The 15,010-nt window shown below is 41.7% G+C and overlaps 1 protein-coding gene across 5 annotated transcripts in view; it reads right to left on the bottom strand.

Annotated features, from left to right (window-relative positions):
• The window catches only part of LOC135903121 (GATOR2 complex protein WDR59-like), a 95,993-nt gene that overhangs the window by 37,122 nt on the left and 43,861 nt on the right, over window positions 1-15,010 (bottom strand). For all 5 annotated transcript variants that reach the window (XM_065433498.1, XM_065433499.1, XM_065433500.1 and 2 more), the window contains exons 13-17: window positions 10,244-10,408; window positions 9,824-9,919; window positions 9,602-9,737; window positions 6,448-6,677; window positions 3,542-3,678 (exon numbers count right to left, since the gene is read on the bottom strand). In XM_065433498.1, the coding sequence (XP_065289570.1) occupies window positions 3,542-3,678; window positions 6,448-6,677; window positions 9,602-9,737; window positions 9,824-9,919; window positions 10,244-10,408 (764 nt within the window). The remainder of the gene's footprint in view (window positions 1-3,541; window positions 3,679-6,447; window positions 6,678-9,601; window positions 9,738-9,823; window positions 9,920-10,243; window positions 10,409-15,010) is intronic.

Below are 15,010 nucleotides of genomic sequence, written 5' to 3'. Positions count from 1 at the left end.
AAGGACACTCGGTGCCATTTAGCGCCACCGCCACAAACTCTGTGCATAGCCTCCAAAATGCATCGTTCGCTGGCATGTGCGAATGCTGAGAAACACGTCATGTGGCAACCGAGCTCCTCTCTCGTGCTTCTGTCTGGGCACGCTGCGCCATCTAGTGGCGCTTCCGAGAAGTCTGCACGTGGCCTCTGAGACGAGACGTGTGGTGTGCCAGTATGTGCGAGCGCTGAGAATTGTTCCCTCGCATGCTGCACATTCAGTGGCAGATACTCAGTGAGCCAAGTTGGATAGAGAGGTTCATTGAATGGCAGCATATACCCAGTGAATTTGTGGCGCAGCCTGCTAATACGTTGAGTTGTTGTCCTTGAGGAACCCTCATGACGTGCATTCGATTTTGCTCAGCATTGGAGAAATTTAAGGAATCTTTTTCGTGATTGTAGAGCGGCACATTCCTAGTTAGCCAAGTTGGCGTCAAAGACATTAATTGAAGAGTGGCACACATCTACTGGCATGTACCAAGTGGCACATACCCAGAGCTCCAAGTCAGTGTCAAAAAGTTTGTACCCATCTGCACTGCTACCTACCCAGTCCCGCATCTACAGTGACCCATGTCAGCATGAAAGAGGTTTGTTGAGCGGCACATATGTACACATTGCCACATATTCAGTAACCAAACTTGGTCCGATGGTTGGTTTCAAACTTGTTACCTCAGCACAGCAGTTCAATGCACTACCCATTCAACCACAAACTACCCAGTGACTCAGGTTGGCGGGAAAACGGTTAGATACAAAGAAACATACCTAGATATGTACAACCATCGGTAATGGTTGTACGTAGCCCCGGGAAAGTGCGTGAAGTACCCGAGGAATGCTAACACATTAAAAGCTTTCTATTTAGCTAAAGGTTCCTTCACAGACGTCAGCTAATTTGTTATCACAAATCTACTATGTAGACTCAAGCATGCCTAGATAGCCACTGACAAATACAGTAGACATTCGTTAATTCAACTCTGGTTAATTCAATTTTTTGGTTACTTCAATCCCACTAAGTGCCCATGCATCTCTATGAGCCCAAACTTTCGTTATTTGGATCCTAAAGTTAGCCTTTACCAGATAATTCAAACTTTACCAGGCAGCATGCATGCCCTTAACCCTCATGGTGACCCCAGTAGCAACCCCTTTAGTGGCAGCATCTGTCTCAGTGGAGCTTAGGGGATAGTTAATGCACTGAACACATGTAATGATAATAATAATAATAATAATAATGATAAGAAAAAATCTCCCATCGAAAACACCTATTTTCGGCCTGCTCTAGGAACATTTCCAAGCAATAACCATAGCTCATGATGTATGATAACTGTATTTACCCGATTCTAACAAGCACCTTCATTATCTTTTTTCCAACAAAATTCGTCCAAAAATTACCTGCACGGTGCCACTGGACACGAGACTAAAACTGCCTTTGCGGCATTTGTATGCTTTATTACGAAACATAGATGTATGACAGCAAAACAGACTTTAGGAAACTGACCGCCAATGCGCAACATCAAGTGCGTTTTAGATTTCTACTCTCTTTAGGAGCTTAATGTCATTTCTACATTAGTTTTCTATTTTGGACACATAAAAAGTGCACACGTTTGATTCGGGGGCATGTTAAAATCAAGAAACGCTGCAAAATTAATCAGTGGTGTGTTTTTAAATTTTTTCTGCATCTTGTATCATTCACCCTGCCAGATAATTTGGTCAATTTCGTCGATACCGTCAAGGTCAAATTAATGGAAGAAGACTGCACAAAAGAACACCTGATATAAACGTAAGCAAACAGGTTAAGCTGCATGATTTCACAAGTGGCATTTTCAGATCAATGACATTTCCAGTTGCTGTTGCTGTGAAACTAAAACACTATCATGTTGATAACTATTATACTGTTAATGCATTAGCATTCTTGGAGTACCTCATGTACTTTCTGAGGGCTTTGTATGTTTGTATGTATGTATCTAACAATTTTCCCACCTGCTTGAGTCACTGGGTAGTCCATGGTCAAATGACTATCGGATCGGGATGCTGTGGCGAGAGAAAGGGTTCAAAACCAACCATTTGACCAACTTTTGTGGCTAAGCATATGGCAATGTGTACATATGTGGTGCTAAACAAACCTCTTTCACATCGACGTGGATTACTATAATGCTGCACTGGATAGCTACTGCTGTTCAATGAAACTTTTTGTTTGAAGCCGACTTAGAGCATTACTTGTTCTGTGCCAGTCTTCAATGAACCTGTTGGATGTCAACTTGGGTCACTAGGTATGTGCCAGTAGGTGTGTCCCACTCTTCAATAAAAGTCTTTGATGCCATCTTGGGTAACTGGGTAGTATGTGCCACTGGGAATGTGCCGCTCTACAAGGACGAAAAAGATCTCTTAAATTTAACTTGTTTATCATATTAGTTCCATAACTCATCACAACTAACCCTACTGCACATATAAGTTGTCTTTAGACAAGTTGTTACAGTCTTTTGGTTCACTTATTGCATTAATTAAATTTGTTAGAGACTTGTCCTTCCATCTTGACCCACTAACATTCTATCATTTCTTTGTACTCCTTTTGTTTCTTCTTTTTGCTAATTCCCTTGTATCGTCCTCTCACGTAATACTCCTTCAGGAACCTGTGAGGTAACTGAATAAATAAATAAATAAATAAATAAATAAATAAATAAACGATGCTGAGCAGCACTGAACCCATGTTAGAAGGGCTCTTCAAGGACAGGAAGCCGACGCTTTAGCAGGCTGCGCCACGAATGCACTGGGTATGTGCCGCTGTTCAAGGAGCCTCTCGCCAACTTGGGTCACTGAGTATGTGCCACTCAATGGGCGGCAAGTGAGGGAACAATTTTCAGCGTTTGCAAGCACCGATGCACCACGCTTCTTGTATCAGACGCCACTCGCAGACTTCCCGGCAGTGCCACTACATGGCACAGCGTGTCTAGAGAGAAGCATGAGAAAAGAGCCCGGTTGCTGCAAAACACATTTATAAGTGTTTGCCACGCACCGGCACGCCATGCATTTTGGACGTCACGTGCAGGCATCAGGTGGAGGCACTAGATGGCAATGAGCATTCTTAGGGAAGCAGAAAAGAGGAGTCTAGGTGCAGTAAACGCCTCATACACAACTCATTTCAGTGGTGGCAATACATTGTACTGCTATATTGATTCAATGCTAAATGCATTACTGTTGACAATGATCGTGAGATGGGTTCGGCTGAATTTTTTAAACTTTGCAATTTTCACTATATTGAAAGATTTCAAAATGTACAAACTGGGAATTCTACTCTGATAAATTATTGCCTTTTTTTTAATGCAACAAATTCAGACCAACCCAGATAGTGATTCGTGAATTAAATGGCTCAGTATTGCCATAGCTTGTTTATAAATTAAAGCACTGAAGCTAAAGTGTTCCCAAACTAAACTACCACAGCTGCACTAAGGCTGTGCACTGTTTCTTGTGTAGAGTCAAGGGAAGAAAAAAATATCAATAAAACAAAGGCTTACATGTAGTTCTGTGCCAGAAACTGGTTGATTGGCATAATGCCCGACATGTTGTATATGAGCACGGCTGCACTTGGAACAGGGTGCTGCTGTGATGATGTTTGGCGGGCAGTCCTCCTCTGAGTTCTTCCCTTTCCCTTCTGCAAGGATATAGGGAACACTGCGGTCTGGCCATTTTACAAACACTTTTTCTTTTTCAATCTGGACTGATTAACCAACAGGAATAAATGTTGTTACCTTTACGTAGAAATTTAAAAGTGCATTGTTTCAGATGGCATGCCAAGATAATGCTGTTGGCTTGAAACACTCAGCTATGGATTTTGCAGCACTGATGGAATGATACCATTTTAAAGCTGAACTTTTTACATAACCTACACTCCTATCAACCTTAAGCCGCAAAACTTGGAAAAAAAATTCTAGGTAAGCAGCATTTTGAGATAAGCAAGATATTAAAATATTCGGTAAAACAATTTGAAATTCTAAATAAAAAACTACTCCAGCAATCACATCTTTACAGCAATAGCTATGGTGCATCACAGAGCTTAAAAAAAAAAAATGCAGTCAACCTCCAATAATTAGACTGTGACAAGACAAGAAGCACTGGTAAAATTATGCGGCGAACAATTTAAAAGGAATTTCAACTAGGCTTCACTATACAATGACACTCAAAACATGCACAAAAAGCTGTTGCCACATGGGGAATACGCTTTATTACCACAGAGCGCCACTATTAACATAAGTGGTTGCATTCTTTGCACCAGTACATGAGGCATGCATCCAGATAAAACTGAGCTTATATGGCTGCTGAAACACATAAAACATTCATTTCATTTCAGTGATACTCTCAGTTTGGAAGGATGGTTTGTTGAGTGAGTTGGTAGTCTATTCTTACGAAGGGAAGAAAGACGAATATCCTTTGTAGGAAGTCTTATCACAGTGCTCGCCTCGAGAATGCAATATTACATTCTTAATCCAGCCAAGCGTACCTTATACCACAGCCAAGTCTAAGAGCATGAGCCTGCTGTAGTTATGCAGCAAATTATTTGCACTCATTTGGGCTTTAGAAGCTCATGCAAGCATTACGCCACTTGCAAGCTCGTAAATGCGAATTGTAAATGTGAACCGCAACGAACTTTTGGACTGTGTAGAAAGCCTAGTTTCAAACAGCATGGATATAGTGCAGCCTGCATGTAAAATTTTCCATGCAAGGTTGCCCTATGTCTCCTTTACTAGCTCGGCTGTGGCTTCACATGGCTGTCAGCGTGGCCGAGTGCCTACGCAGCCCGCGTGCCCTGCCTTAGAGGTAATCTGGGGCGTGTGCAAAGACTGGGTGAGCTGAGATGGCATGGCATCGTGCGCTGTCTTCCCGCCTGTTTAGTACTGGAGGTTGCATAATCTCAAGTTTCGGAGACACATTGAAGCGAAAGGCAGATGTGACATTTGCTCCCCGCTGCCGGCGCTTTCATGTTAGCGTCAACTGACAGCAGGTGACACTATCAGCAGCAGGGACGGAGAGGACTTGAAAGCGTGGCTGGATTCACTTTGTACCACTGATGTGGAATCATCAACACAGCATGAAACCGTATCTTTCTTCGCTGACTCTCAAATTCAACAAAATTATGATTTTTATAATTCAAATTTGCTTTTTTGGGTTGCCCAATAATTTGGAAAATATTGCGGCCCCTTCCATGTAAGAAAAATCCACTGGTGACTGTACTTATTTGCATAAAAGACCAAATTTAAATATAACGAAATTTCAATGTAACAAAGCAAATTGCCAATTTTACCAACTTCATTATATTGAGGTTTAATTGTGTGTGAAATACAAGTGAATGTCACGAAAAGCTCACAAAATTGACATTTTTGATGCCAGAAATGGAAAAAATGTTGCATCTAGCGCTCACCACAAGTGACTTGGAAACTGTAACGTTGATAACCAGCGCGACTCCTCAGCATGACCCCCCGAGATTGGGTAACACTCGCAGCGCATTAAATATTTCAAGAGGCCATGATCTGGAATACGTATCATATCTGCTGACTGGCAGGCATAGAACTTCCTACAAAACTTACTAGAGAGTACTCTGGCACAATAGTGGCTATGAAAGCTGCAAGCATGGCGGTTTCGCCAGCATGGGAATGATGGGCAGTACATGAAGTTGCCAAAACTTTGTCCTTCTGGCTTGAAGCAGCTTTATAACTTTGCAAGTTGTTCGCTTTCAACAAAATATTACCTTATAAATATAACAATTTACAATTATTCTGCCTGTGCACAGTCTCTTATTGCCTTCTGCATTTAGATAAAAAAGGAGGATTGCTTTGGAATTTAGGCAAACAAAGGCAGATGAAGCATGGTAAATAAACCCACTACAATGTATAAAGCCACAAGCACAAAGATCAGAAATCCATCAGTAACCACCACTCCCATGGTAGCTGAATGATCACAGTGCCAGAATTCCCTCCAGTAATTTTAGAAGGAAACTCTATGCTGCCATGTGTGCACATTGTCTGCTCAGGTGCTATTTGAAAGCTAGTAATACAAAAATTAGACAATTACCAGCCCTGTAGCTTTGCCAAGGTTGCTTTTATAGTATATATTATACTTATTTATAACCGATTCAGCCAAAGTGAGATGTCGCTACCAGGGATGAACAGTGTCAAACAGGATCTGCAAGTAGGCAACCTCACAAAACCGCGATACTGTTCCTTATATTTCGCTTTAGCAACGATATAGAGCATAGACCTTTTCATGGTGCCCAAGGTATCTGCTTTTTGGACTGAGGTATCTTTGTGAGTAGGAGCATCAAAAATTTGGTCCTTTCAGATTATTTCAGTGCAACCAGCAGTCTTAAACATGGCAGCACCCATAGATTGTACCATGGAAATATGCATGCAGCAATGGGAAAGCTTACCCTTTCCTTGTAATAGAAGGATGAAATGGAGACATCCTGTGGTTGTGCAGTTGTCGTACCTGGACTATGTGGAGCGTAGAGGCTGACTAGGGACGAAGTGGAAGGGGGCCGGCTAGCCTTGTGCTGCGAGGCCAGGTAGGCACCCAATGCACTCAGTGAACGTGGTGTCACCTCCGTAGGGGCATTCATCTTTTGCAGATGGGATGGCCGTGTGAAGCATACAAGGAAGTCTGACAGAGAAGTAGTGCCAGTCAAGTATAATGCAGCAAGGCATGTATTGCTGAGGTTACAAAGAAAATGCAGCTTTTTTTTTTTCATTTAAAAATTAACTTGTAGGTGAAGATTGTAGGCAAAGATGCTTTACCAACTAAGCCATAAGACCATCCGTGTACAGAGTGTGTAATAGGACAAACAGCATGTTGGATCATCACAGACAGAAAAGAATGACAGATTAGTCAGAGATCCAGCTAGACACAGAATATGAAGGTTAAAAAATGACCTATATACTGAAAGATACAAAGCAAGTGCTATAGTGTGAAAAGAAAAGGATGTTAACACAAACAAAAGCTATCTGATCACTACAACAAATGAGCAATGCTATGTAGAGTAGTGCAACCTGTTTAATAAAGAATTTCAGCATGCAACACTTATTATACTTTTGCAGTCAATTTATTTGCTAGGTTCAATCATTCACACTTTAGCAATTTCATGCATGAAACATGCTCAAGTGTGTGTACACACGCACCTACCTAAGAATGTAGCTCAATGATATGCATAAGCCAGCAGCCTAAAGTCCAGTTTTAGAGATGATTACATGAAAGTGAGCAATCATAAATGGCCTTCAAATAAAGTGAAAGCAAATTTGTCAAAAGAGGGGCACTGGGTTCTCTGTACCACGACAATGCCACTGTGTTCTTTACTTTGATAGCAAGTTTCTGGCATGCAATTCCATAACTGTGCTGGAACACCCTATCTACTCGCTGGATTTACCCCCCTGCAACTTTTCTATTTGCTCCCCGAATGCGAAGTGGTGTTCTGGGAGCTACATTTCAAAGATGTAACAATTCAAAAAGAAAGAACATTGCTGTTATTTAAGCGCTTAACATAAGAGGAATTCCAAGGGTGCTTCCAGCAATGGAAGAAGTGGAACCAGCGCACTGTGTCTAATGCAGAGTATCTTTTTTTTAATGTGACCACATTGATGCACCTGAAAGATTGTGCAATAAATTTTTTTAAACTTACTGCACGAACTTTTGGGACAGGCTTCATAAATTCAATGGTGAAAAGCTCACCTGTGCACTTATTCACATGTAAACATGAAGGCCAGAGTTCAAGCAGAGGCATTCTATGAGGGTCGTTTGGTAAGTATAGTAAAAATACAAGAGATGGTGCTACCATTCTGTTTTCTTCTAGGTGGCGCACATGAAGCACCCTTCATATGACAGCAAAACTTGTTTACGCTGGTACTAACAGTTAGTAAGCTTCAAACAGCCATTGGCACTGAGCTGTGTGGTGATTCCCGCCAAAATGGAAAAAGGTGAATTTTGAGCAGTGATCAAACATTTTTATTTAAAACACTGCACGGCTGCCCAAATTAAAGCAGAATTGAGTGAAGTTCATGAAGGCTCTACACCATTGCTGAAGACCATTCACTACTGGATAAGTGAATTTAAACGTGGCCGAACTTCGACGCAAGATTAAGCACGTCCTGTGTGTCAAATAGAGGCCACCACGCCAGATATGGTACTGAAAATTCAGGGAATTGTCATGGAAGACTGCCAAGTGAAGGTATGTGAGCTAGCTGAAATTATAGGCATCTTGGCAGAGAGAGTTCACAATATTCATGAGAAATTGCAGATGAATAAGGTCTGTGCACGTTGGGTGCCGCGGCTGCTGACGATCGACCAAAGGCGCATGACAAAGCAGTGTTTATCGATGCTTGATCGCGATCCGCAGGACTTTTGGTGTCGATTTGTGACAGTTGACGAGACGTGGATACATCATTACACTCTAGAGTCTAAACAGCAGTCAAAGCAATGGACTGGGCCTGATGAAAGTGCTCCAAAAGAAGGCAAAGACTGTTTGTTCAGCCGGAAAGGTGATGGCGACTGTCTTTTGGGATTCACGAGGAATAATCTTTGTAGACTACTTACAAAATAGCAGAATGATAACAATACCATATTATGCAACACTCCTAGATCAACTAAAGAAATAATTGCACACTAAACAACCTGGGTTAGCACGGAAGAAACTCTTCTTTCACCAAGACAATGCTCCGCCCCACAGATCGCTTGTTGCAATGGCCAAATTGCGCGAGTTCCGCTTCGAGGTTGTGCCTCATCCACCCCATTCTTCCTATTTGGTCCCATGCGACTTTTTTCTCTTTCCGAACTTGAAGAAGTGGCTGGACGGAAATAAATTTTCTTCAGATGAAGAGGTTATCTCAGTGGTAAATTACTACTTCAAGGGCCTCGAGCCATCTTTTTCTTTTTTTAATGAGGGGATAAATAAATTGGGCCACCGCTGGAAGAAGTGTGTGGAGCTGGAAGGTAACTATGTTGAAAAATAAAATATTGTTTTCTGCAAACGTGCTATCTTTAATTGCTTTTTACTACACTTATCAAAAAAGTTATGGGGTTTTACGTGCCAAAACCACTTTCTGATTATGAGGCACGCCGTAGTGGAGGACTCCAGAAATTTTGACCACCCGGGGTTCTTTAACGTGCACCTAAATTAAGCACACGGGTGTTTTCGCATTTCGCCCCCATCGAAATGCGGCCGTCGTGGCCGGGATTCGATCCCGCGACCTCGTGCTCAGCAGCCTAACACCATAGCCACTGAGCAACCACGGCGGGTGCCACACTTATCAAACGACCCTCGTATGATGCTACAGCAGTATCCTCATTGCAATGCATCTCTGAACATGCCTATTTGCCAAACTCTTAGTATTACATGGTTTTGTGCCCCAAAAGAAATTCTCTACTTGATACATCACAATATTACTTCCCTTTAATAATTGAAACCCTGCAGTCCAAAGCATCATCTTAGCACGTCATAACTGCAATTCAGGCTGACCTCCCAGCTTTTCTACCTTAATAAATGTCTCTCTCTAGGAGCACCTATGTAGGCTGTCAAATAAATATCACACTACTACCTGCGCCACAAAACCTTGCTCCTGATGTCCTTGGAAATGGCACGCTAGAATCTTGAAAGGAGCCATAAACAGCGTAAGGATGCTTGAGGCGTTCTGCGAGATAACCACTGTCCGAGTCCTCAACTTCAGCCGATTCCTACAAGAAAGCACAATGTTTATTGTACAATTTTGCTGCGAGTCATGCAACCTTGCAAATTTGAAGGTCAAGTGCCATATACTTACCACACAACTTTCAAGCGTTGCTACTAGTTGTCGCAGGCAAGGTTCTAAACAGTTGCGATTTCTTTTAACATGCTGCTCAGATGTCACTCTAAGAACCTAGAAGCAGAAGGTAAAATAGTACTTTTTAACTTAAGGCTGCAGTAGTGCACAACTGTTTTTGTACTTTATCCATCAATTCAAGGTATGTAAATATACTGTACGCCTTATACTAATAAATTAAAGTACTATCATATATAGTCAAGAGTTTGACGAAAGTTTGTCTGGTCAGGTAACATGATGATGAAGAAATTGCGGTCACTGACCAAGTCAAGGTGAAAATAACACAGAGACTATCATATATGTGTGCAAATGAATATTTGTGATCCTGAAAGCAATCAAAATGTTTGTTCCATCTAGCAAAAGTTTGAACAATAAACAAACCTTCGCTAATCTGTTTTCAATGTTGCTGTCCACTGTTGTTCCTTTGAGAAACTGGAAAGTTGGGCTGGCATTGTAAGGATAACGCTGTGGAAAGTGAAGCTTTAGTTTCAGTACATGCATTCCAACAGTTATTGCAACACAGCAGACTCTTTTCTCTGCATCAAGCTGTAAAGAAAAGAAAGAAGGACAGTTAGGAACAAACTTAAATGAAGAACTGCTGCAGCAATGAGTGAATAGATCATAGCCAACTCAGCACATGATGATTGTAAGTGAACATACAGTGTTCCCTGAGTGACAACCGCATGTTGCCAACAAGAAAACATATTTCTGCCAAAGCAGTTATGGTTGTAAAACACACAGAATTTATAGGTCCCCTTGAGCAATAGAACAGTCAGTTATAAATATGGCTCAGTGTTTCTGGCTTTTATTTTTCATAAATTCAGCGTACTTTTTCTATTTCTACTTTCACCCTAATTTTGTTTGTTTTTTACGGTGAATATATTTTTACAGATGAAGTTTCACTGGCTGTTTTCGGTGAATAATTGATTCACTAATTTTGTTGATGCTGAAATGTGCTGTCCAGCTGCGGATCCTGCTCTTTAACAGAGTAGTTGCACCCAATACATGGAATAACGAAGTTTTCAAGACGCAGTCTAGCAAGGACACAATGCCATACGGTGATGTAACTATACAGGAATTAAGAGTGAGTGCATATGATATTTAAACATGAATTCTGGAGTTTATTTGTGACATAATGTGCGCATAGAGCTCCAACAAATAATGCAGAAAAAGAAGTTAAGCAGATATGACCTTCATTATGATCAACGAAATTGCCCAGTACATCCACTACAATGGCTGCAGTGCAAAGACTGCAAGGAACTGCGTCAAGGATCCTCTGACCCTCTGTGTAAACCAACCCCTTCCCCACTGCTCATTTTCATTGCAGCAGCAGCCAAAATAGAAAAAAAAATAAGAAAGAAAGTAAGGACTGCTTGAGTAGCAGGCTGACCCATGACTTTGACCTCGCCATGACTTCTTGCATTGGAGCGCAGCTGGGTGCCAATCATCATCTTAGCTCTCTGGTAAATTTACCTCTGCACCGACCATTTTCAGCCTTTTTCAGGTTAAGTAAAAAAAATGCTGAACTCTAGTAATAAACAATCACTGCCTTCTATAAAAACTGATTAGAAGTTTGATGAAAACATAAATATGGCATGTTTCGTCAGTGCATCCATTTCAGAGAATAATAAAAAAGAAGAAAAGAAATAAAGCTTAAAGATGCAAATGCAAAGAAACACACACACATGCATGCCAGGGCTTGGCAGTAGCAAAGATGCACGTATCTTAGATACTACCTTACGATATCAGTAAGAGTGTATCTCTATTTATTTTCTGATAGAACAAATGAAGTATTGTTTATCTTAATATACATGACACTTCTATAAAAAAATCCACGAATATGCTCAGAGTCCCTGAAGACCAGCAAATAAGAGCAGTTAAAGCTTAGTATAAGAGAATCTTTCTTTGTTGGCTTATATGTGTGTGCTCAGACAAGAACAGTGACAGGGGAGCCAACTACTTTCTTATTTAAGGAAAAATCCCCCAATTCATCAGAAGCAAACTTATTTTTTTAGCACACACCTTTTCTTCAACATAAAAAAATTTGACTGAGATAAGGTGTAAAAAGCTGCTTATTCAGTTGTGCGATGTTTGACTTTGAGAGAGTGCAAGAAAATTAAAATTTTATATGCTTTGATACTTTTTTTGCCACACCTACAGGACCTTGTTAATGGAAATACCAGAACAAATTCAATTATTTGCGCAATATCACAACACAAATAAAAAAGGCACATTTCATTATTAAATAGGAGGCTAAAATACGTTGCAATGTTGCATGAAAGGCGAAGCATTGATTGCAATAGCAAATTAGTGGACAGCTATACAAAGCAAAGATGGTAGTTTTATCGGCCATATACGCTTGTAAACACTCGCTTACTAACTGAATTAACCAGCATGGTGTCAGTGCTCACAGGCAAACATGAACACATCACACTTGATGAGCGCGGACACTCGCTGTCAAAATGCTGGTGTGAGCAAGTGCGGCAGCAGCAGTGAGCAAAGTGACCTTCGTTCAGTCTCAGGGTGTCTACCAAGTTGACATTTCGAAATTCCCTGTGTTTTCCAGGTTTTCCCTGAGTGCCTTTGCAAAATTCCCTGAGTCACAGAACCTTGTTTTACGTCAAGACAGGCTGACACTATGTTGCCCGATGCTGTCACTCTCTAGTAAGTATGCTAAGAAATGACTTAATCCAGTTTGAATAGTAAGGAGTACCATTTATTTTATATTTAAAAAAATCTGTAATGAGGGGTTAGTAAAATGCACAGCGAATAAGATAACTTTGAAAAAAAAATGGTAAAGCTCATTGCAAATCGAGTGGAACATTCTCAAATATGAATAAAAATGAGATGCATACATAAACAAATGTTTTCGAATATCCACTTGAGTCACGAATTATGATAAACTTCAATACATATGTGTGAAATATAGATGGTGCTTGAGAATCCACTGAAAGCAAATCAAGGTTAGCATATTATGATGAGTCATTATAGAGTAATTAAATATTTGAATATCGTAAAGTCAGTCATGCTACGCTTCTTCATAAAAAGGATTAAACCCCCCGCTTGAACTACATGCACAAGTTATTCATTAGCCTCAAGCATTTCAAGAAAGAAAAAAATTTATATATTTCAAGGTTGCTACCGACATGCCCTACATCAAGTGTCACCTAAAACATGGTAGTGCCTTCGCCAAAGCGATACTCTGTAATGATACATATCACTCAGAAGCAAAATGGAAGCAATTTAGGTTAACAGAACGTTCAATTTGCCGTAAAATTAATGTTCATGCTCTATTCCTTGCTACCACTACACAGAAATGGCAAAAATAGGTCGCTTCTACAAATGTGCACGCCGTGACTGAAGGTGATATAAGCTACTTTTATCAATTTATGGCAAGCTCATTGGTGTGAGGCCCGAACTTTGTCACAAATGAGATTCTCAACAGCTGGTGTGTCAACCTCAACTCTCCTGACATACTCTCAGCCCGCACAAAACACCTCAGTATTGCAGCTTTAGCGAGTTTATTTTGGTTTGGATGAGGAACACCTGCATTCCAGGGTCAGCCAACACTTTGTTTTTTGTGCTCAAGCTCCCTGAAAAAAGTGGCGGCAGGCTTCCTTTCCCGCATTCCTCAATGCGTAGGTCATTTCTGTTCCATCCTCCTTCTAGTGCGCTTTCGCCCCACGGACCATTCGAAGCATCCTCTTCGTCAGCTGTACAGTCAATGTCTGATTTTATGGACTCCCTAAGGGCCGCAAAAATGTCCGTGAAATCGAGCAGTCCGTAAAAATGAATGCATGTCTTTTACTGCCATTAAAGGCTCAAATCGCCACAGGCACATCCGAAAAGGCCTACCATCATGCTAATTAGGCATATCGGTGCCCCTACTGGGACAGTAGATGGTGGATGGACGCGTGTATAATTAAAGGGCCCCTGAAACGGTTCGGACAAATTTTGTGGACGCGTAGGGTACAGTTTAAGTAGAACGTTCGCACCACAATTTAAGTGAAGCGTTACGTATTTAAGGAGCTACACGCGATTACAAGTTACCCTCCTCTTGAGCCATGCTTTTCCTCCTCAACTCGTTCGCCAAGGGATCGGGGCTAAGCTCCGCCTTCACTGGTCCTGCGTCACGATGCGACGTCACATCGTCCACTTCCGGTTGTTTTGGAGCCCGCTGCGCGAAACCTCTCCGCTAGTAGCTTGGCCGTCGACCCCAAGCGAGAGCTATTGAAGCAGCATGCGTTGCGAGCATTCTGTCGCAGCGCCGAACATGTTTGGTATTCCGGTAATGATACACTAGCTGAACATTTTGACGGAACGGTGGAGGCATAAACTCAAGCTGATGAAGGAACTTTAGCGTAGACGTATGTGAGCTGCCTGACCAGTCTCCATGGTCCAGCCACCCGTTGGTGCAGAGCTTAACCAGCCAAAGAAAGAGCTATTATTGCTCTTACCAAGTGTAAAACATTTTAAACATTACCAAAAACAACGTGTTAACAATTACACTCCTGCGAAAAATTTACACCAGCAGTAAAGAAGAATGCATTTTGTTACTGCTACTGTGTGTGGTTGAGCTCTATGCCACCAGGTGGCTGCACCCTGCAGACCACTCACATTTGCGCTTCTGTTCATCCCATGAAACGACACGCAAGGGGACACAGCCAGGCCCTGTCCCCTTGCGCTTGCATTTACCCTAATACTGGACTCGCGAAATGCTACTGGGTTAGTAATCTTCCGGTGTAAAGTGACGGCCGCAATCGCACAAATCCTGGCGCCAATCGGATAGTGGCAGTTCGATGCGCTGCAGCCAGTCCACTCGTGTACTGGCTTGCAGAGGGACACAGTGTCGCAGCTTGACATATTGCCAGTCGCTACGTTTGCAGTCCACAACACGACAAACTCGAATCATAGCGCTCGCGAAAAGACAGACCGACACTTGACGACGGAGCTCTCGTCAAAGACGGAGCACGTTGTAACACAAGCAGATGACACTTGCTGTGTGCCAGAAGGGCTTAAGTGTACTGAAAAATTTGTCTTGTGCATTCCCTTTATCAGGGTGTCTACCAAGTTGACATTTCCAAATTCCCTGAGTTTTCCAGGTTTTCCCTGAGTGCTTTTGCAAAATTCCCTGAGTGATGCAGAACT

The sequence above is a fragment of the Dermacentor albipictus genome, chromosome 1 (assembly GCF_038994185.2).
Source record: "Dermacentor albipictus isolate Rhodes 1998 colony chromosome 1, USDA_Dalb.pri_finalv2, whole genome shotgun sequence".
In the NCBI taxonomy this organism is placed as follows: domain Eukaryota; kingdom Metazoa; phylum Arthropoda; class Arachnida; order Ixodida; family Ixodidae; genus Dermacentor; species Dermacentor albipictus.
The sequence above is the reverse complement of the archived record's forward strand: the minus strand, read 5'-3'. Positions and strand labels throughout refer to the sequence as shown.